Below are 22,409 nucleotides of genomic sequence, written 5' to 3' on the forward strand. Positions count from 1 at the left end.
GCAGTGGACCATTCAGCGCCTTGAGCCTGTTCTGTCATCCATTGCATTATGGTTGATCTGTATCTTAACTCCATCTATACTCCTTGGTTCTGTAATCCTTAATCCCCTTGCCCAACAAAAATCTGTCACTTCAGTTTTGAAATTTCCAATAAACCATCAGCCTCAACAGTTTTTTGGGAGAGAAAGTTCCAGATTTCCACTCCCTGAACAGCCGAGCTCCAATTTTAAGGTTATACCCTCTTGTTCTGGACTCCCCCACCCCCAGAGAAAACAATTTCTTTCTATCTACAGCTCAATTAGATCCCCCCAGTGATAAGGCATTGAGGAAATGGCTCTTGGGTTTTATGCAGTAATGAGAGGCTGTGATCATAAATATAGAGCCAGGACATTTAGGAGGGAAATCAGAAAGCACTTTTTTATTTAGAGATACATCACTGAAACAGGCCCTTCGGCCCATCGAGTCTGTGCCGACCAAGAACCACCCATTTATACTAATCCTACACTAATTCCATATTCCCCACCTACACTAGGGGCAATTTACAATGGCCAATTTACCTATCACCTGCAAGTCTTTGGCGGTGGGAGGAAACCGGAGAACCCGGCGAAAACCCACGTGGTCACAGGGAGAGCTTGCAAACTCCGCACAGGCAGTGCCCAGAATCGAACCCGGGTCCCTGGAGCTGTGAGGCTGCGGTGCTAACCACTGTGCCACCCTTTCTTTTGACACAAAGAAAAACCTGGAACATTCTTTCCCCCCCCACCCCCCAAAAGGTTGTAGATGTTGGGAAATAATTGGAGCTTTCAAAACTGAAATTGTGAGTTTATTGTTAGGTAAAGATATTAATGGATATGGAGCAAAGGCAAGTAAATAGGGTTGGGGTACAGATCACTCATGATCTAATTGAATGATAGAACAAGCTGGAGGGACTGAATGGCCTCCTCCTGTATATTGAACTATATGGCAGCACTTTAATTTACCTTTGATCCTTTACATTGGAGTGAAATAGTTCTGCAGTAAAGGCTTTTGTATCCCAGCTGCAGTTTGAGAGATATTCTGACATTTGAACAATAACTAAATGATTTGCTCAGCAGAAAGAAATGACTTAGTCAAACATCAATAGTAATAGCAGAATTGCAGTGTTTGGAGGCATCTTTGCACTGTTAAAGATGAGGGATATCAGTGTGGGGACTGGAACTTTGTTCCGTCAAGCACGGCAAACCTCCTCTGTACTGCCCAATAATGTGCTGTACTCCCTGACCTCACTATCCCAGCTGAACCGCTCCCCTGTATCCTGCACCAGGCCTCCTGTGAGCTCAGGAGGTGCACAGCACTTGGGAATGTGCACAGCAGGAGCTAGGGCGGGCTCTCGTTTCATGTTGGAGGTTTATGGTCAGCTGGCAGACACCATTAGCTCCAACAGACTGGCTGGATAGGCATCCCAATCTAAGTGAGAGGACAAATAACAAACCCACTGCATCAGTAGACTGTGGTTAATTATTGAGAAGCAGTGTGGTCCCCATACCCACTGCGGATTATATAACAGTATAATTTAATGCTGTTACAATAGGGGCCAATATTGAAAACCCTCAAATTGCAGAGCATCTTTGAGTAGTTATCCTGCCTTGTTTGAACATTTCCCCCTCTGGTGAATCCTGTTTACTGCATGTTTTCTTTCGAACTTAATGCAAGATTTCCCTCTGCTCCATGGTCTGATTTGTACTGACGACCATTTGTCTCTGCATTTGAAGGTTCCGCTCAAAGTATCACCCGGATGAAGCTGGGAAACGGAAGCAGGAGGCTGACTACAGCCTGCGTACACGGCTCAGTGTGTACTGTTACCTGATGGAGCACAGCTGGTTTGATGGCCTCTCGCTTGATATAGATAAAGCCAATATCATCATGAAAGCTTTAGACGCTGGTAATTGTTGTTATCATCCTATCTTTCTCTCTTTACCATCTTCCCAGTCAGGTCCGTATTCAACATGAACTCCCAACAGAAAGTTGTATCTAGTTTGGCTCTGAAAGGCCAGCTTATTCACAAAGAATCAGTGTTCGAAATGGAGACCCAGTCCACAGATGTGCGCACAAACTCTAGGCTGACAATCCCTGTGCCAGGGAGGGAGTGCTGCATTGTAGGAGGGTCAGTACTGAGGGAACGCTGCACTGTCGGAGGGTCAGTTCTGAGGGAGCGCAGCACTGTCGGAGGGTCAGTACTGAGGGAGCGCAGCACTGTCGGAGGGTCAGTACTGAGGGAGCGCCGCACTGTTGGAGGGTCAGTACTGAGGGAGCGCAGCACTGTCGGAGGGTCAGTACTGAGGGAGCGCAGCACTGTCAGAGGGTCAGTACTGAGGCAGCGCCGCACTGTCGGAGGGTCAGTACTGAGGGAGTGCTGCACTGTCAGAGGGTCAGTACTGAGGGAGCATTGCACTGTCGAAGGGTCAGTACTGAGGGAGCGCAGCACTGTTGGAAGGTCAGTACTGAGGGAGCGCTGCACTGTCAGAGGGTCAGTACTGAGGGAGCGCAGCACTGTCGGAGGGTCAGTACTGAGGGAGCGCAGCACTGTCGGAGGGTCAGTACTGAGGGAGCGCAGCACTGTCGGAGGGTCAGTACTGAGGGAGCGCAGCACTGTCGGAGGGTCAGTACTGAGGGAGCGCAGCACTGTCGGAGGGTCAGTACTGAGGGAGCGCTGCACTGTCAGAGGGTCAGTACTGAGGGAGCGCAGCATTGTCGGAGGGTCAGTACTGAGGGAGCGCAGCACTGTCGGAGGGTCAGTACTGAGGGAGTGCTGCACTGTTGAAGGGTCAGTACTGAGGGAGCGCAGCACTGTCGGAGGGTCAGTACTGAGGGAGCGCTGCACTGTCGGAGGGTCAGTACTGAGGGAGCGCTGCACTGTCGGAGGGTCAGTACTGAGGGAGCGCTGCACTGTCGGAGGGTCAGTACTGAGGGAGCGCTGCACTGTCGGAGGGTCAGTACTGAGGGAGTGCTGCACTGTCGGAGGGTCAGTACTGAGGGAGCGCAGCACTGTCGGAGGGTCAGTACTGAGGGAGCGCAGCACTGTCGGAGGGTCAGTACTGAGGGAGCGCAGCACTGTCGGAGGGTCAGTACTGAGGGAGCGCTGCACTGTCGGAGGGTCAGTACTGAGGGAGCGCTGCATTGTTGGAGGGTCAGTACTGAGGGAGGGTCAGTACTGAGGGAGCGCTGCATTGTCGGAGGGTCAGTACTGAGGGAGCGCAGCACTGTCGGAGGGTCAGTACTGAGGGAGCGCAGCACTGTCGGAGGGTCAGTACTGAGGGAGCGCAGCACTGTCGGAGGGTCAGTACTGAGGGAGCGCTGCACTGTCGGAGGGTCAGTACTGAGGGAGCATTGTACTGTTGAAGGGTCAGTACTGAGGGAGCACTGCATTGTCAGAGGGTCAGTACTGAGGGAGCACTGCATTGTCAGAGGGTCAGTACTGAGGGAGCACTGCGCTGTTGGAGGATCAGTACTAAGGGAGTGCTGCACTGTCTGAGGGTCAGTACTGAGTTAGTGTTGCACTGTCGGAGGGGCAGTACTGAAGTAGCGCTGCTGTGTTGGAGGTGCGGTCTTTCAGGTGAGATGTTAAACTGAGGCTTCATCGCCTGTCAGGTATATGTAAAAGATCCCATGGCCCTATTTCGAAGAAGAACAGGGGAGTTTGTCCCGCGTCTTTGAACAATATCACTAAAACAGTTTATCTGATCATTACACATTGCTTTTGTAGGATCTTGCTGTGCACAGAATAGCTGTGGTTTTTACTACATTATACAGTGATCACACTTCAAAAAAAAATCTCTTGGCTGTAAAGTGGTTCGGTACATCCTGAGGTGGTGTAAGGGGTACTGAGGCAATTCAGATTAGTGTAGTTTATAATTTTAACTGATTTTTGCAGTGAATGTGACCACCTCCACTCGTGCCCACTTTTAAAATAAATGTCTCCTTGATCTCTCTGGCAGCTGTCATAAAGATGGAGGGTGGAACGGAAAATGATGTGAAAATTCTGGAGCTGGAGGATGAGGAGGAGAAGACAGAAAAATTGGAGCCTGGAAAGAAGGAAGAAGGGCGGACTTTGGACAATGACAGGAAGACGGTGGAGAAGGAGAAGGAAGAAGACAGCAAAAAGGTGATCACGTTTTAATTATTCCTGTTGATGTAAGGCTGGACTTGAAACACAGCGAGGTAACTGCTACAAATGTTTTGTTGTTGGTTCAGGGGATGTGGGTGTCACTGGCTAGGCCCGCATTTATTACCCATCCCTAATTGCCCTTGAGAAGCTGGCGGTGAGCTGCCTTCTTGAACCGCTGCAGTCCTTGGGGTGTAGGTACATCAACAGTGCAGTTAAGAAGGGAGTTCCAGGATTTTGACACAGTGACAGTGAAGGAACGGCGATATGGTACATACTGCAGACACTGTGCATAGGTGGTGGAGGGAGTGAAGGTTGAAGGTGGTGGATGGGGTGCCAATCAAGCGGATTGCTTTGACCTGGATGATTTTGAGCTTCTTGAGTATTGTTGGAGCTGCACCCATCCAGGCAAGTGGAGAGTATTCCATCACACTCCTGACTTGTGCCTTATAGATCATGGACAGGCATTGGGGAGGCAGGAGGTGAATTACTCACCACAGAATTCCTTTGACCTGCTCTTGTAGCCATGGTATTTATATAGCTACTCCAGTTCAGTTTCTGGTCACTGGTGACCCCCAAGATGTTGATAGTGGGGAATTCAGCGATGGTAATGTCATTGAACGTCAAGGGGAGATGGTTAGATTCTCTCTTGTTGGAGATGGTCAATGCCTGGCACTTGTGTGGCATGAATGTTACTTGCCACTTACCAGGTCAAGCCTGAATATTGTCCAGGTCTTGCTGCATATGGACGTGGGCAGCTTCAGTATCTGAGGAATCGCGAATGGTGCTGAACATTGTGCAATCATCAGCGAACATCCCCACTTCTGACCTCATGATGGAGGGAAGGTCATCGATGAAGGAGCTGAAGATGGTTGGGCCTAGGATGCTACCCTGAGGACCTTATACAGTGATGTCCTGGAGCTGAGATGATTGACCTCCAACAAACACAACCATCTTCCTTTATGCTAGGTATGACTCCAACCAGTGGAGAGTTTTCCCCCTGATTCTCATTGACTCCATTTTGCTGGGGATCTTTGATGCCATACTCAGTCAAATGCTACCTTGATGTCAAGGGCAGTCACTCTATTTATATTTATATATTTACTGTAATGAGGTCAGGAGCTGAGTAGCCCTGGCAGAACCCAAACTGAGAGTCAGTGAGTACGTTATTGCTAAGCAAGTGCTGCTTGATGGCACTGTTGACGACCCCATACATCACTTTACTACTGATCGAGAGTGGGGCGGTAATTGGCCGGGTTGGATTTGTCCTGCTTTTTGTGCACAGGACATAGCTGGGCAATTTTCCACAATGCCGGGTAGATGCCAGTGTTGTAGCTGTACTGGACCAGCTTGGCTAGGGGCGCGGCAAGTTCTGGAGCACAGGTCTTCAGTACTATTGCCGGAATGTAGTCAGAGCCCATAGCATTCGCAGTATCCAGTGCCTTCAGCTATTTCTTGATATCACGTGGAGTGAATCGGATTGGCTGAAGACTGGCATCTGTGATGCTGGGGACTTCAGGAGGAGACCTGATCACCCACTCGCCACCTCTGGCTGAAGGTGGATGCAAATGCTTCGGCCTTGTCTTTGGCACTGATGTGCTTGGCTCCCTCATCGTTGAGAATGGGGATATTTGTGGATCCACCTCTTCCTGTTGTTTAATTGTCCACCACCATTCACGACTGGATGTGGCAGGACTGCAGAGCTTAGATCTGGTCTGTTGGTTGTGGGATCACTTAGCTCTGTCTATTGCATGCTGCTTACGCAGTTTGATATGCAGGTAGTCCTGTGTTGTAGCTTCACCAGGTTGACACCTCATTTTGAGGTATGCCTGGTGCTGCTCCTGGCTTCCCCTCCTACATTCTTCATTGAACCAGGGTTAGTCCCCCGGCTTGATGGTAATGGTAGAGTGGGGGATATGCCGGGCCATGAGGTTACAGATTGTGATTGAGTAGAATTCTGCTGCCACTGATGGCTCACAGCGCCTCATGTATACCCAGTTTTGCCTTGCTAGATCTGTTCGAAATCTATCCTATTTAGCACGATGGTAGCGCCACACAACACAATGGTGGGTACCCTCAATGTGAAGATGGGACTTTGTCTCCACAAGGACTGTGGTGGTCACTCCTACCAGTAATGTCATGGACAGATACATCTGCCACAGGTAGATTGGTGAGGACGAGGTCAAGTATGTTTTTCCCTCTTGTTGGTTCCCTCACCACCTGCCACACACCCAGTCTCGCAACTATGTCCATTAGGACTCGGCCAGCTCGGTCAGTAGTGTTGCTATCGAGCCACTCTTGGTGATGGACATTGAAGTCCCCCACCCAGAGCACATTTTGTGCCCTTGCCACCCTCAGTGCTTCCTCCTAGTGGTGTTCAACATGGAGGAGTACTGACTCATCAGCTGAGGAAGGGCGGTAGGTGATAATCATAAGGCGGTTACATTGCCCATGTTTGACCTGATGCCATGAGACTTCATGGGGTCCGGAGGCAATGTTGAGGACTCCCAGGGCAAGTCCCTCCCGACTGTATACCACTGTGTCACCACCTCTGCTGGGTCTGTCCTGCTGGTGGGTCAGGACATACCCGGGGATAATGATGGCAGTGTCTGGGACATTGTCTGCAAGGTATGATTCCATGTGTATGACTATGTCAGGCTGTTGCTTGACTAGTCTGTGCAACAGCTCTCCCAATTTTGGCACAATCCCCCCCAGAATTTAGTAAGGAGGAGTTTGCAGGGTTGACAGTGCAGGGTTTGCCGTTGTTGTTTCCTGTGCATAGGTCGATGCCGGGTGGTCCATCCGGTTTCGTTCCTTTCCTTCGACTTTGTAGTGGTTTGATACAACTGAATGGCTTGCTAAGCCATTTCAGAGGACATTTAAGAATAATTTAATTGAATAATTGCATGTCTGTGTGTGTAGGTTCACAGAGTCCTGTTGATAGCTGTATCTATGCAAGATCAAGGTGTACAAGTGTGTGTGTTTAGTTAAAGTGTACTGAAGTGGGCTTCACTGTTTGTAACTTGATTTCCTCGTCTACCCAGGCAGAAAGCAATGAGCAGGCAGAGGAGGAAAAGGTGCAGAAGGACAAAGACGACAACGTATCAAAAGAGTTGACTGAGGAGGAGGAGGAGAAGGGAGAAGAGGGGGAAGAGAAGGATGAGGTTGAACAGTGTGAGCCAGCCAAGGAGAGCCCAGTGCCTGTGAAGGTGGGTCGTTCAGTTATTGCTGCTCCTATTGATGTGCTGTATATGTCACAAACCCACTGCTATGTTGCCGGGTGTCCTCTTACTGCTTACAATTAAATGCTTGGGCGGTGGTGGGAGTGTGGGTGGACGCTCAATCTAGGTCTGAGCAAAGCCTTTGCTCAAGTAGGTGTCAGTGACCTGCGTCCTCCAAAGCACTAAATTTGCTGGGATTCTTCAAGTGACCAAAAGCCAGCATCAGAGGTGAGCTCTGTCCTCCTTCACCCAGAATCTGGTCGACATGCTTTGGAGAGGGCTGCGAACACGAGCAGGGGATCCCGGCTGATTCTTACCCACCCTAGCCTGGGTCAGTGCCATCCCAACTGAACGCAGCAAACTGGGCCAACTGAGAATGGCCTGGCTCTGATTTTAAGGTTATATGTTCCCTTGCTGTAGACTGCTCCCACCAGTGGAAAAGGTGTTCAGTCTACCCTATCAATTCCTCTAATCATATCGCCCCTTAAAATTCTGTATTCCACTGAGGGCTGGGCTTGCTATCTTCTGGTCAATTACTTGCTGCCTTTAATGAACTAAGCCATCAGGTTGTAGAACAGTCTAGAACTCAGTGGAGCATCAGCAAGCTGCTTGGGCAGCAAGGGCTTAATGTGTATTTTGGTATGGGAACTTGCTTGCTGAGTGACAATCTTTACCATGTAATTTTTAGGCTGGGAAGAAGCGAAAGAGGAAGCACAGTGGGGATGATAGTTACGATGAGGATGATGCTACAGCCTCCGACTCGGAATCAGAGTCCGAAATAGTCCCACCAGCCATGGAAAGGACAGAGGAAGAGGATTCAGGTACTGTAAGATTTTACTGAGACTAGTCATGGAGTGATCAGGTGGTTCAGCATTTCTGCTCTGAGGAATGGAGAAAGGAGCATTGGGTGCCTTAAGTAATAGTCTTTAGGTGAGTTTCACCCATCTCCATCCCAAAGTATCATCAGGGATAGAAACTAAGTGGCTTTCACTTTTCTTTGTGAACAACTCCAGTCATTAAACCCCCAGTCGTTTTTGCTGTTCATCCTTCTTGTGTTTAAATCAATGCCTCTGCTAGTAGGGGCAGTGAATAATTAAGACATATAGACCTGGAGATCACAGGGGAATGGTATGCTAACCTCACCACAGAGCATTGGGTTTCATACCACATACAACTGTCCACAAGGACCAGCAATAGCTGCACAGTCTACCCTCACAGGCACAGGGCTCTCCTTTCTGCCCACAGCATTCATGTTCATTCTTCATCTAACTCCTTTCAGCAGTATTTTTCAATTTCTTACAAAGAGCTAATCAGAAATAATGGATTCAACAAACTAAACCCTGAATGACCAAAGGAACTGGAATTAAATTCAAAAACAAACTTGCAAAATGAGTTGTCATGTTTCAGTTGGACCATTTGTCCACAGAAAGGATTTGTAAAGCAGAGTTAGTTAATTGGTTCAAATACAAAAGGGTTGAGCTTTGATGTTCTTTTCCCTGAAGACTGTAACCAATAAGAAACTAGTAGGCTTCTCTCCGAAAGTGATAAACACCTCACACCCATTATGGAAAGTCTCTGCTTTTCTAGCTGAGGGAAATTTTTTTTAAAAAGAGGTAGAAACTGCAATGACTGTGTGAAGGTTAGAGAGAAAGAAAACATTTGGAAGTTGCTTTAATTCAAACAAGATGACTCACTGATGTGGGGATGTATGGTGTTTTTATTATTTTGTATTACACATGAACAAACTACTGTTTGAACTGTGTGAATCTGATCATAACTGTTGCTCTGTATGTTCATGTGCTCTCTATTACTCAGTCCGCCTTTCTAAAGAGACTGAAGAATTACTTGTTCAAGAGTCGCGAGTATCCAGGGTCAAAAGACCTATTGTTACACCCCTGATTTATGTTATCCTCAAGTTTGATGTCAGGCAGTATGGGCAACTCTCACCAAACCAGGACCATCTGCTCCCCCCTCCCCCCACCTTTCTTTCTTTCTCTCTCTCTCTCACTCACTCACTCACTCACTCACTCACTCACTCACTGTCTCTCTCTCTCTTTCCTCACTCACTCAGTCTGTGTGTCTCTCTCTCTTTCCTCACTCACTCACTCACTCACTCAGTCTGTGTCTCTCTCTCTCTTTCCTCACTCACTCACTCACTCACTCAGTCTGTGTCTCTCTCTCTCTTTCCTCACTCACTCACTCACTCACTCACTCAGTCTGTGTGTCTCTCTCTCTCTCTCTCTCTCTTCAAACCACTTGCCTTCTGTTTGTCCCTGCTCCCTCTCTATTTGAAGTACTGGATGTTTGTTGTGTCGGATGAATTCATTTTAGTATTGATGTTTTGGTTCTCTTTCCTCTATGTTTATGCAGGAAAACCAAAGGGAGAGGATGAGAAGACCCAGAAAGAAGGTGGGTCCCTCTTTAGACAGCTCGAGCTTAGTATCAGGCTTAGCTTCTCGATGACTTCATGGGTAATGCAGTGCCTGGTGCAATACACGGACACACAGGTCATGAGCAGCTCCGATCGATTCTTGGTCTGAGTTGACTGCGCTAATCTCAAACTTAACATCAGCAGAGTAACTGAAATTAGTCTCGCAGCCCTTGATTAGGGAGAGGGATGGGAAGATGAACTAAATAAAATTCCTGCAGTTTGCTGTTGCTTTTGGGGTACTAATGCTTTTTGGTGCTGTCCAGATGACCCAAAGCCAGAGAAGAAGGAAGAGGAAAAGCACAAGGAAAAACCCAAGGAGGAAAAGAAAGACAAGGAAAAAGAGATCGAGGTCACTCCCAAGCCTCGGCCGCTTCACAAAACCTGTTCGCTGTTCATGAGAAGCATTGCTCCAAATATCTCAAAGGCGGAAATCATATCAGTAAGTGAGCACCTAGTTTGGGATTGTCTCCATTTGCTGTATGCAGCTGATTGAGGGAGTAAGCAATGCAGGACAGGTACAGCACAGGTTAGATACAGAGTAAAGCTCCCTCTACACTGTTCCATCAAACACTCCCAGGACAGGTACAGTATGGGGTTAGATACAGAGTAAAGCTCCCTCTACACTGTCCCCATCAAACACTCCCCAGGACAGGTACAGCACAGGTTAGATACAGAGTAAAGCTCCCTCTACACTGTTCCATCAAACACTCCCAGGACAGGTACAGCACAGGTTAGATACAGAGTAAAGCTCCCTCTACACTGTTCCATCAAACACTCCCAGGACAGGTACAGTATGGGGTTAGATACAGAGTAAAGCTCCCTCTACACTGTCTCCATCAAACACTCCCAGGGCAGGTACAGCACAGGTTAGATACAGAGTAAAGCTCCCTCTACACTGTTCCATCAAACACTCCCAGGACAGGTACAGTATGGGGTTAGATACAGAGTAAAGCTCCCTCTACACTGTCCCATCAAACACTCCCAGGACAGGTACAGCACGGGGATAAAAAAAATGTTTTAAATGGGTTAGATACAGAGTAAAGCTCCCTCTACACTGTCCCCATCAAACACTCCCAGGGCAGGTACAGCACGGGGCTAGATACAGAGTAAAACTCCCTCTACACTGTTCCATCAAACACTCCCAGGGCAGGTACAGCATGGGATGAGTAAAGCTCCCTCTACGCTGTACCCTTCTGGTAAATCTCCTCCGCAAAAAAAAAATGGGTTAGATACAGCATAAAGCTCCAATGCTTCTTCAGTTCTCTCCCAACCAGATGCATTTTTTTTATTATTCGTTCAGAGGATGTGGACATCGCTGGCTAGGTCAGCATTTATTGCCCTTGAGAAGGTGGTGGTGAACTGCCTTCTTGCAGTCCACGTGGGGTAAATATACCCACAGTGCTGTTAGGAAGGGAGCTGCATAAGCCTCAATCTGATGAGAGTTGCACCTGTTGCTGCCCCAGTGTGACATTATGAGATTATCCCACAGCTTGCTATCATCATCAAGTGACTTTGCCAGAAGTGTAGTATTGTGATGCTTTCTGTACAGGGAACTATCCCAGTCTCCTTTCATACCGCACCCTACATCCAACAGATTTGATCATTCTGTGTGAACATAAGAAACAGGAACAGTAGGCCATTCAGCCCCTCGAGCCTATGCCGCCATTCAATACGATCATGGCTGATCTGATTATGGCCTCAATTCCACTTTCCTGCCTGCCCCCATAACTCTTGTCTCCCTTATAGATCAAAAATCTGTCTAACTCAGCCTTGAATATATTCAATGACAGCCTCCACTGCTTTCTGGGGTAGAGAATTCCAAATATTAATGACCCTCTGAGAGAAGAAATTCCTCCTCAACTTTGTCTTAAATGGGAGACCCCTTATTCTGAAACTGTGCCCCCCAAGTGCTTTTCCACATCCACAGGTTCCTGCCCACATTGCAATGTCAATATACACTGAACAGCAACATTAAATGTAAAACATTTCCAGAGCTGTTTGCAGCCTGTTAAACCCACCAGCTGCCATGTTGTAATCCTAGTTCCCATTTCTATTCTCTAGCCATTAGCTCTTTGTTTTCTTTGTTCTGTTCTCTGATCGAGCTCTGCTGCAGTTTAGCACGCCTGAGCATGGGTCTCGCACGTTAATCTCTCCTTTAATCTGATGATAGGCTTGCTGAACATTTTCGCATTTTGCGTTTTTTTTTCCATTATTGTCTAGGTGTGGCACATTGTGTAGAGGAGTGATGGTTCATGGCTGTAACTGTGTGTGTGTGTGTGTGTGTGTGTGTGTGTGTGTGTGTGTGTGTGTGTGTGTGTGTGTGTGTGTGTGTGTGTGTGTGTGTGTGTGTGTGTGTGTGTGTGTGTGTGTGTGTAGTTACTCGTTTCACTTGAGCTGAGAGAAGGCTGTGATCCTCACTGATGGCTGTGTTGTTCTTCATGTGAAATGTTACATAGAATTACATCAAGTCTATAGCACAGAAACAGGCCATACGGCTCAACTGATGTTTATGCTCCACACAAACCTCCTTCCACCCTATTCAGATGGAGCATTCCAGATCCTGACAAGTGTCTGAGTGAGTGAAAAAATTCTCCCTGTAGTGATTATGAATCAGTGACCTCTGGATATTGACCCAATCACCAGCGGGAACAGTTTTTCTCCATCTACTCAATCAAAACTCCTCATCATTTTGAAAACCTCTATTCTGTCACCTCTTAACCTTTTCTGTTCCAAGGAGAACAGTCCCACCTTTTCCAACTGCTCCTCATAACTGAAATCTCTTATCCCTGGTAACATCCTGGTAAACCTTCTCTGTACCCTTACTAAGGCCTTTACATTGTTCCTGAAGTGTGATACCCAGAATTGTCCACAATACTCCAGCTGAGGCCTAGCCAGTGATTTATAAAATTTTAGCATGATCTCTGCTTTTATATTCGGTTGTTCTGTTTATAAACACAAGTAACCCATATTCTTTTTAACCACCTTATGAACTTGCCCTGTCACCTTTTGGGATTTGTGTATATGGACACCATCTACATCATTTAAAATCATGTCATTTATAGTCTACTGTCTTTCCATATTAGACCTCCCAAAATGCATCACTTCATACTTCCCCGTATTAAACTCCATCTACCATGCTTGTGTCCATTTAAGCATCCTGTCTACGTCATCCTGGAGCCTACAACTATCCTCATCACTGTTACTTTGCCAAGTTTCGTATCATCGGCAAACTTTACAATAGTGCTCCCTACACGAGAGTCTAGGTTGTTTATAAAAATTGAAAAGAGTAATGGACCCAAAACTAACCATTGGGGAACTCCACTGCAAACCACCTCCCTAGGAAGGAAACTAGCAAGCAGGACCTCGAAGGTAGTAATGTTCGATTACTCCCAGTACCATGCACAAGTGAGTAGAGAAATAGGAGGATAGAGCAGATGAGTGTGTGGCTGAGGAGATGGTGCAGGAGGGAGGGCTTTAGATTCCTGGGACATTGGGATCAGTTCTGGGGGAGATGGGACCTTTACAGGCCAGTCGAGTTGCACCTGAACAGAGCCAGGACCAATGGTGATTGTGAGTGCTATTGGGGAGGGTTTAAGCTAACTTGGCAAGGGTGTGGGAACCAGGAGGTGGTAATAGAGAGGAAAATCAAGATGTACAGAGAATTGAGAGAGACAGATAGTATTAGAGTAGGAAATAGTAAGAAAATAGGTGGGGTCAGTGTAAGAGGGAATCTTAATTTGGTTTAAATTAGGATTACTGTGTATATGAATGTGCAGAGTGTGGTAAATAAGGTTGGTGAGCTGCAAGCACAGATAGCTGCGTGGAAATATGATAATGTGGCGATAACGGAGGCCTGGCTCAAAAAAGGGCAGGACTGGATACTAAGTATGCCTGGATACAAGATGTTCAGGAAATGTAGGGAAGGAAGGAAAGGAGGAGGGTATCTATTGATTATGGAGATTATTAAAGTGCTGGAGAGAGATGATGTCCAAGAGAGGTCATGGACAGAATCTATTTGATTAGACGTAAAAAACAACAGCGATGCCATTACATTGCTGGGTGTTTTCTATAGGCCATCAACTAGTAGAAAAGAGGAACAAATTGGCAAGGAACTTAGAGAGAAGTGCAAGAATTAAAGAGCAGTTATAATGGGGGACTTTAATTATCCTAATATTGACTGGGATAGTAATAGTGTAAAGGGCAGAGACGGGCAAGAGTTTCTCGAGTGTGCTCAGGAGACTTTTCTACATCAATCCAACGAAGAAGGAAGCATTGCTGGATCTGGTTCTGGGGAATGAGATGGGCCAAGTGAATCAAGTGTCAGTAGGGGAACATTTAGAGGATGGTGACCATAACATCAAAGTTTAGGTTAGCTATGGAAAAGGACAAGGAGCAATCCAGAGTAAAGATCATTAATTGGGGGAGGGCCAACTTCAGTAGAACAGATCTGGCCCGGATAAATTAGAATCAAGAGGCAAAACTGTAACGGAACAATGGGCTGCCTTTAAAGAGGTTATAGTTTGGATGCAGTCAAGGTACATTCTCATGAGGGGGAAAGGTAGGACAAACGAAGCCGGAGCTTCCTGGATGACAAAAGAGATAGAGTGTAAGATGAAGCAGGAAAAGAGTGCATATGACAGATGTCACGTGGATAATGCAATTGAGAACCAGGCTGAATATAGAAGATTCAGAGGGGAAGTGAAAAAACAAATCAGAGAAACAAAGAGAAGGTATGAGAAGAGACCGGCAGTGCATTCCAGAGGGTAATGTGGTTGATGTGGTACATGGACTTCCAAAAGGCGTTTGATAAAGGTAAGCTAAAAGTCTTCTATAGGCATATTAATAGTAAAAGGAGTGGGGCCAATTAGGGATCGAATAGGGGATTTACACTAGGAGGCAGAGGGCATAGCTGAAGTACTAAATGAGTACTTTGCATCTGTCTTTACCAAGGAAGAAGATATTGCCCAAGTCATGGTGAAGGAGAAGGTAGTTGAGACACTGATTGGGCTAAAATCAGTGGAGATAAAGAGGAGGTATTAGATAGGCTGGCTGTACTTAAAGTTGGTAAATCACCAGGACTGGATGAGATGCATTCAAGGATAATTTGGGATGTAAGGGTGGAAATTGCGGAGGCACTGGCCACAATCTTCCAAACCTTCGTAGATACAGGTGTGGTGTCAGAGGACTGGAGAATTGCAAATGTTATACCCCTGTTTAAAAAAGGGTGTAAGAACAAGCCCAGCAACTGCAGGCCAGTCAGTTTAACCTGGGTGGTGGGAAAGCTTTTAGATACAATAATTGGGGACAATATTAAATAATCACTTGGACAAATGTGGATTAATTAAGGAAAGCCCGCACAGATTTGTTAAGGGCAAATCGTGTTTAACGAACTTGTTTGAGATTTTCGATGAGGTAACAGAGGGTTGTTGAGGATAGAATCATAGAGTTATACAGCACAGAAACAGGTCCTTCGGCCCATTGTGTCTGTACTGGCCATCAAGCGCCTAATTATTCTAATCCCATTTTCCAGCACTTGGCCCGTAGCCTTGTATGCTATAGCATTTCAAGTGCTCATCTGAATACTTCTTAAATGTTGTGAGGGTTCCTGCCTCTACCACCTCTTCCGGCAGTGCATTCCAGAGGGTAATGTGGTTGATGTGGTACATGGACTTCCAAAAGGCGTTTGATAAAGTGCCACATGACAGGCTTGTCAGCAAAGTTAGAGCCCATGGAATAAATGGGACAGGACCAGCATGGATACAAAATTGGCTGAGTGACAGAAAAGAGAGTCGTTGTCGGCAGTTGTTTTTCCTACTGGAAGGAGGTATATATTCGGGTTCCCCAGGGGTCGGTGCTTTTCTTGATATATATTAATGACCTAGACTTAGGTGTACAGGGCACAATTTCAAAATTTGTGGATGAAACAAAACTTTGAAGTATTGTGAACTGCGAGGAGGATAGTGATAAACTTCAAGAGGACATAGACAGGCTGGTGGAATGGGCAGACAAGTGGCCGATGAAATTTAATGCAGAAAAATGTGAAGTGATTCATTTTGGTAGGAAGAGTGAGGAGAGGCAATATAAATTAAAGGGTACAATTTATAGGTGCAGGAGCAGAGGGACCTGGGGATATATGTGCACAATTGATAGAAGGAGGCAGGACAGGTTGAGAAACTGGTTAATAAAACATGGAATCCTGGGCTTTAAAAATAGGGGCATAGAGTACAGGAACAAGGAGGTTATGATCAATCTGCATAAAACACTGGTTCGGCCTCAACTGGAGTATTGTGTCCAGTTCTGGGGACCACACTTTAGGTAGGATGTGAAGGCAGTAGAGAGGGTGCAGAAAAGATTCACGAAAATGGTTCCAGGGATGAGGAGCTTCAGTTATGTGGATAGATTGGGGAAGCTGGGGCTGTTCTCCTTGGAGAAGAGAAGGATAAGAGGGGATTTGATTGAGGTGGTCTGGACAGAGTAGATGGGGAGAAACTGTTCCCATTGGTGGAAGGATCCAGAACCAGAGGGCACCGATTTAAGATGATTGGCAAACGAAGCAACCGGTGACATGAAGAAAAACTTTTTAATGCAGTGAAATGTTAGGATCTGGAATGCACTGTCTGAGAGTGCGGTGGAGGCAGGTTCAGTGTGTGTTTAGGATCTGGAATGCACTGTCTGAGAGTGCGGTGGAGGCAGGTTCAGAGAGTGTTTAGGATCTGGAATGCACTGTCTGGGAGTGTGGTGGAGGCAGGTTCAGTGAGTGTTTAGGATCTGGAATGCACTGTCTGAGAATGTGGTGGAGGCAGGTTCAGTGAGTGTTTAGGATCTGGAATACACTGTCTGAGAGTGCGGTGGAGGCAGGTTCAGTGTGTGTTTAGGATCTGGAATGCACTGTCTGGGAGTGTGGTGGAGGCAGGTTCAGTGAGTGTTTAGGATCTGGAATGCACTGTCTGAGAATGTGGTGGAGGCAGGTTCAGTGAGTGTTTAGGATCTGGAATACACTGTCTGAGAGTGCGGTGGAGGCAGGTTCAGTGTGTGTTTAGGATCTGGAATACACTGTCTGAGAGTGTGGTGGAGGCAGGTTCAGTGAGTGTTTAGGATCTGGAATGCACTGTCTGAGAGTGCGGTGGAGGCAGGTTCAGTGAGTGTTTAGGATCTGGAATGCACTGCCTGAGAGTGTGGTGGAGGCAGGTTCAGTGAGTGTTTAGGATCTGGAATGCACTGTCTGAGAGTGCGGTGGAGGCAGGTTCAGTGAGTGTTTAGGATCTGGAATACACTGAGAGTGTGGTGGAGGCAGGTTCAGTGTGTGTTTAGGATCTGGAATGCACTGCCTGAGAGTGTGGTGGAGGCAGGTTCAGTGAGTGTTTAGGATCTGGAATGCACTGCCTGAGAGTGTGGTGGAGGCAGGTTCAGTGAGTGTTTAGGATCTGGAATACACTGAGAGTGTGGTGGAGGCAGGTTCAGTGAGTGTTTAGGATCTGGAATGCACTGTCTGAGAGTGTGGTGGAGGCAGGTTCAGTGAGTGTTTAGGATCTGGAATGCACTGCCTGAGAGTGTGGTGGAGGCAGGTTCAGTGAGTGTTTAGGATCTGGAATACACTGAGAGTGTGGTGGAGGCAGGTTCAGTGAGTGTTTAGGATCTGGAATGCACTGCCTGAGAGTGTGATGGAGGCAGGTTCAGTGAGTGTTTAGGATCTGGAATACACTGAGAGTGTGGTGGAGGCAGGTTCAGTGAGTGTTTAGGATCTGGAATGCACTGAGAGTGTGGTGGAGGAAGATTCAATCAAGGCTTTCAAAGGAGAATTGGATAATTATCTGAAGAGTGAAAATTTGTAGGGTTACGGGGAAAAGGCAGGGGAGTGGGACTCGGTGAGTTGCTCTTACAGAGAACTGGCACGGACGCGACAAGCCGAATAGCAGCCTCCTGTGCTGTAATCATTCTATGATACTGTCTGAGCAACGTGCATCCAGCACAAACTTTGCTCCCCGGTCACTCAGTCTATCTGGTTTCCTGTTTGTGTGACTGATGAGGCTACTGATCTTAATAAATGTAATAAAATAACTCTCTTTTCTGTTTCGGCAGCTTTGTAAAAGGTTTCCTGGCTTCATGAGAGTGGCACTATCTGACCCACAACCAGAGCGCAGGTAAATATAAAAGTGTGTGTGAAGGGCCATCACAGGAAAATAAGTGTGCAGTGTAACCTTGATCTCTGTTGACCAGGCCTCAGTTCAAGATCTTATCTGAAGCATGGCACCTCCGACAGAGCAGCGCTCCCTCAGTACTGACCCTTTGACAGTGCAGTGCTCCCTCAGTACTGACCATCCGACAGTGTAGCACTTCCTCAGTACTGACCCTCCAACAGTGCAGCAGTGTGGATTTATAGTGTAGAAACTGGACTGAAATAACGACAATTGAGCTGCTGTACATAGTTTTAAGATGTTCTTTGCACTTTTTAATTTGCACTATGGATAGGTAGAGGTTTTTAATCACCACTCTCACTGATGATGTGGTTCAGTACGGACCCACTCAGTACTGCCTCTCTGAGTGCAGCAATGCCTCGGGACTGACCCACCGACGGTGCGGCATTCCCTTAGCAGAGCAGTGCCGAGATTTTGCACTGATCTCCTGGAGTGGGACTTATACAGGAAGTTGTCTGAAAATTGGTGGCGGGCCGAGCTTCTGTGCTGAGGGAACATGGTGTTGAATTGGGAGCAGCACAACACAGGGAAGGGGTGTGTTTTACTGGAGATAATACTGCTCAGGGAAAGGGTGTGTTTTACTGGAGATAATACTGCTCAGGGAAAGGGTGTGTTTTACTGGAGATAACACTGCTCAGGGAAAGGGAGTGTTTGACTGGGGATAACACTGCTCAGGGAAAGGGTGTGTTTGACTGGAGATAACACTGCTCAGGGAAAGGGAGTGTTTGACTGGGGATAACACTGCTCAGGGAAAGGGTGTGTTTTACTGGGGATAACACTTCTCAGGGAAAGGGTGTGTTTTACTGGGGATAACACTGCTCAGGGAAAGGGTGTGTTTTACTGGGGATAACACTGCTCAGGGAAAGGGTGTGTTTTACTGGAGATAACACTGCTCAGGGAAAGGGTGTGTTTTACTGGGGATAACACTGCTCAGGGAAAGGGTGTGTTTTACTGGGGATAACACTTCTCAGGGAAAGGGTGTGTTTTACTGGGGATAACACTGCTCAGGGAAAGGGTGTGTTTTACTGGGGATAACACTGCTCAGGGAAAGGGTGTGTTTTACTGGGGATAACACTGCTCAGGGAAAGGGTGTGTTTTACTGGGGATAACACTTCTCAGGGAAAGGGTGTGTTTTACTGGGGATAACACTGCTCAGGGAAAGGGTGTGTTTTACTGGGGATAACACTGCTCAGGGAAAGGGAGTGTTTTACTGGAGATAACACTGCTCAGGGAAAGGGAGTGTTTTACTGGAGATAACACTGCTCAGGGAAAGGGAGTGTTTTACTGGAGATAACACTGCTCAGGGAAAGGGAGTGTTTTACTGGAGATAACACTGCTCAGGGAAAGGGAGTGTTTTACTGGAGATAACACTGCTCAGGGAAAGGGAGTGTTTTACTGGGGATAACACTGCTCAGGGAAAGGGAGTGTTTTGCTGGGGATTACAGTGCTCAGCATTGAGGGAGAGCAGCTTCACCATCGCACTGAAAGGCCAACTGGATGCTTTAACAGAAGTGGTGTAAATATTGTTCTAACCACAGTCACGGTGCTCCCAAATCACTGGAACCATTGAAACCTTTGGAACAGGATCTGGCTGAGGCCGCACTGTTGTTCGTGGTTGGTGGACTCCTGCATAAAAGGATGAGGTCCCAGAGTGCTCCAGTATCACCTTACACTGGGATGAGTCACTGCCTTCAGGGTGCTGCGGAGAATGGAGGAGGTGGAATTAGCTGAGAGTGGGTGCCTGCAGTACTGATTGTTTACCACTGGATGGTCATGTTCACTGAAGGAGCAGTGGATTTTTTCAATGCTGTGTGGGAGATTTCATTTCGACTCTCTGTTCATTAGATTTTATCGGAGAGCTTGGGTTACCTTTGATCGCAGTGTCAACATCAAAGAAATCTGTTGGAATCTCCAGAATATCCGAGTAAGTCGTTCTCTTTGATATAAAATTTCTGTCAGATTTTATTGCCCCCTCTTTTACGAACATACATGGGTTATTTAAGGTTTTCTACCGCTGATCCGGGTGAGTTGGGGATTACTTGCCCCGCTTTCGGGTGATTTTGGGTTTCTTTACCACTGTTCTGGGTGAGTCAGTTTACTTGCCCCTTTGGTGGAAAAGGTTGCTGTTGGCAGCTGCATGCAGTTTACCTTAATTTTTTTTTAGAGATACAGCACTGAAACAGGCCCTTCGGCCCACCGAGTCTGTGCTGACCATCAACCACCCATTTCTACTAATCCTACACTAATCCCATATTCCTACCACATCCCCACCTGTCCCTATATTTCTTCTGATGTGTCCATTTATTCCTGGTGTACATGTTAATTCATCATTGTACAGTGGATTCCCCCGTGGGTCAGTGTGCTGAATGCTTCCCTGTGATTTTTAATCTTTCATGGGATGTGGGTGTCGCTGGCAAGGCCAGCATTTGTTGCCGATGCTTAATTGCCCTTGACAACTGAGTGGTTTGCTCGGCCATTTCAGAAGGCAGTTCAGAGTTGACCACACTGCTGTGGGTCTGCAGTCACATGTAGGCCAGACCAGGTAAGGATGGCAGATTTCCTTCCCTGAAGGACATTAGCAAGCCAGATGGGTTTTTAACGACAATCAATGATAGTTTAATTGCACCATTACTGAGACTAGCTTTCAATTCTAGATTTTTATTAATTCATTGAATTAATAAATTGAATTTAAATTCCACCAGCTGCCATAGTGGGATTTGAACACTCTATCCCTGCTGAATTAGTCTGGGCCTCTAGATTACTAGTTCAGTGACATTACCACCATGTCACCATCTGAGCCACGTAGACTAGGAAGGTCCCAGGTTCCATCTGTCTGCTCTGTACTCGGCTGATTGGAGCAGGTGTTCTCTAATTCACCCCAAAGGCCTGGGGCGAGGGAGGCAGAAAAGGAACCTTGCCCCTGCTGTCTATTCACTCACATTGTCTGGAAGTTATGTGCGGATATCGACTGAGTCCAGATCAGCTGTGATCCCTCCAGAGTTGAATAGCCAGCACTCAGACATGAAGGGAGGCCACTCAGCTGAGGTTCCTCAGGTCCACTGATATTTGTTCAATTTGTGCTCCCTCAAGAGTCAGCACTTGACAAAAGGAAAGGTTGGGTAGCTGAAGGGGTCAGTATGCTGAGAGACAGCAGTTGATAATAGCATCATCCCCCAACAAAGTCATTCGGCCCATCGTGCCTGTGCTGGCTTTATGAACAGTTAGTTCCACTCCCCCCTGTACTTTTTCCTCATGGCCCTGCAGATTTTTACCTTTTCAAATTCAGCTTGCTTTTGTACTGGGAGAGCTTGTGTATCAAAAGAATTGCTCCCACCCTCCTGAAACCGCAGGCTCAGTTTATTCCAAGTGGGCAAGAAGCCAAACGCCCATCCTGCTCCCTCTTGGCTGCACCAGCAAGATCCTGGGACTGTCTTGAGAATTCAGGACAAGCTTCTTCACTGAGAGAGCGGTGAGAATATGGAACTCGCTACCACACGGTGTGGTTGAGGTGAACAGTATAGATGCATTTAAGGGGAAGCTGGATAAACACATGAGGGAGGAAGGTATAGATGGATGTGCAGATAGGGTGAGATGATGAGGTATGGGAGGAGGCTCGTGAGAAACACAAACACCAACACGGTCCAATTAAGCTGAATGGCCTGTTTCTTTGCTATATATTCCATGTAATATTATCATTGCGATTCTTTCTCTGCAGTTGCGAGACTGTGAGCTGAGCCCAGTGGTGAATCGGGACCTGGCTAGACGTGTCCGCAGCATTAATGGTATCACGCAGCATAAACAAATCGTTCGCAATGACATCAAACTGGCCGCTAAACTCATCCACTCACTGGATGACCGCTCACAGCTGTGGTCGTCTGAGACTGTCAATGAGGATGGGAGAGTTGAGGTGAGTGTGGGCAGACTGTAACATCAGGCAGTTCTCTCTGTTTGACAGCGTTCAGTGACGCTCTCGAGCGGTAACGTTAAACAGGCAGCTCTTACCTGGCCCGTTTGACTGTTGTCGTCCTAAACACCAGCTTGTCAACAGGACTGCAAGCAGCTTTTAGAGACTGTTGGGAACTAAATTTTTCAAACCATGAAGCGCTGCACTGGGAGAGTGCTGCATTGTTGAAGATGTTGACTTTCAGAAGATATGTTAAGCTGAAACCTCCAAGGAAGGCACACCCCTCCCTACCTCTGTATAACCCTCTGAGATCTCTGCGCTCCTGCAATTCTGGCTTCTTGAGCATCCTCGATTTTAATCACTCCACCATTGGCGGCCGTGCCTTCAGCTGCCTTGGCCCTAAGCTTTGGAATTTCCTTCCTTAAAACTCTTCATCGCTCAGTATCTCTACTCCTTTTGGATACTGCTTAAAACCTACCTTTTTGACCAAGTGTTTGGTCAGCTGTCGTAATATCTCCT

At 47.0% G+C, this 22,409-nt stretch overlaps 1 protein-coding gene across 2 annotated transcripts in view; it reads left to right on the forward strand.

The window, feature by feature from the left end:
- The window catches only part of srrt (serrate RNA effector molecule homolog (Arabidopsis)), an 86,008-nt gene that overhangs the window by 16,993 nt on the left and 46,606 nt on the right, over positions 1–22,409 (forward strand). For both annotated transcript variants that reach the window (XM_068023605.1, XM_068023606.1), the window contains exons 6-14: positions 1,750–1,919; positions 3,973–4,139; positions 7,184–7,348; positions 8,049–8,181; positions 9,731–9,769; positions 10,055–10,230; positions 17,871–17,932; positions 19,832–19,910; positions 21,702–21,893. In XM_068023605.1, coding sequence (XP_067879706.1) covers positions 1,750–1,919; positions 3,973–4,139; positions 7,184–7,348; positions 8,049–8,181; positions 9,731–9,769; positions 10,055–10,230; positions 17,871–17,932; positions 19,832–19,910; positions 21,702–21,893 — 1,183 coding nt within the window. The remainder of the gene's footprint in view (positions 1–1,749; positions 1,920–3,972; positions 4,140–7,183; positions 7,349–8,048; positions 8,182–9,730; positions 9,770–10,054; positions 10,231–17,870; positions 17,933–19,831; positions 19,911–21,701; positions 21,894–22,409) is intronic.

Source organism: Heterodontus francisci, chromosome 48, assembly GCF_036365525.1.
Source record: "Heterodontus francisci isolate sHetFra1 chromosome 48, sHetFra1.hap1, whole genome shotgun sequence".
Taxonomy (NCBI): Eukaryota; Metazoa; Chordata; class Chondrichthyes; order Heterodontiformes; family Heterodontidae; genus Heterodontus; species Heterodontus francisci.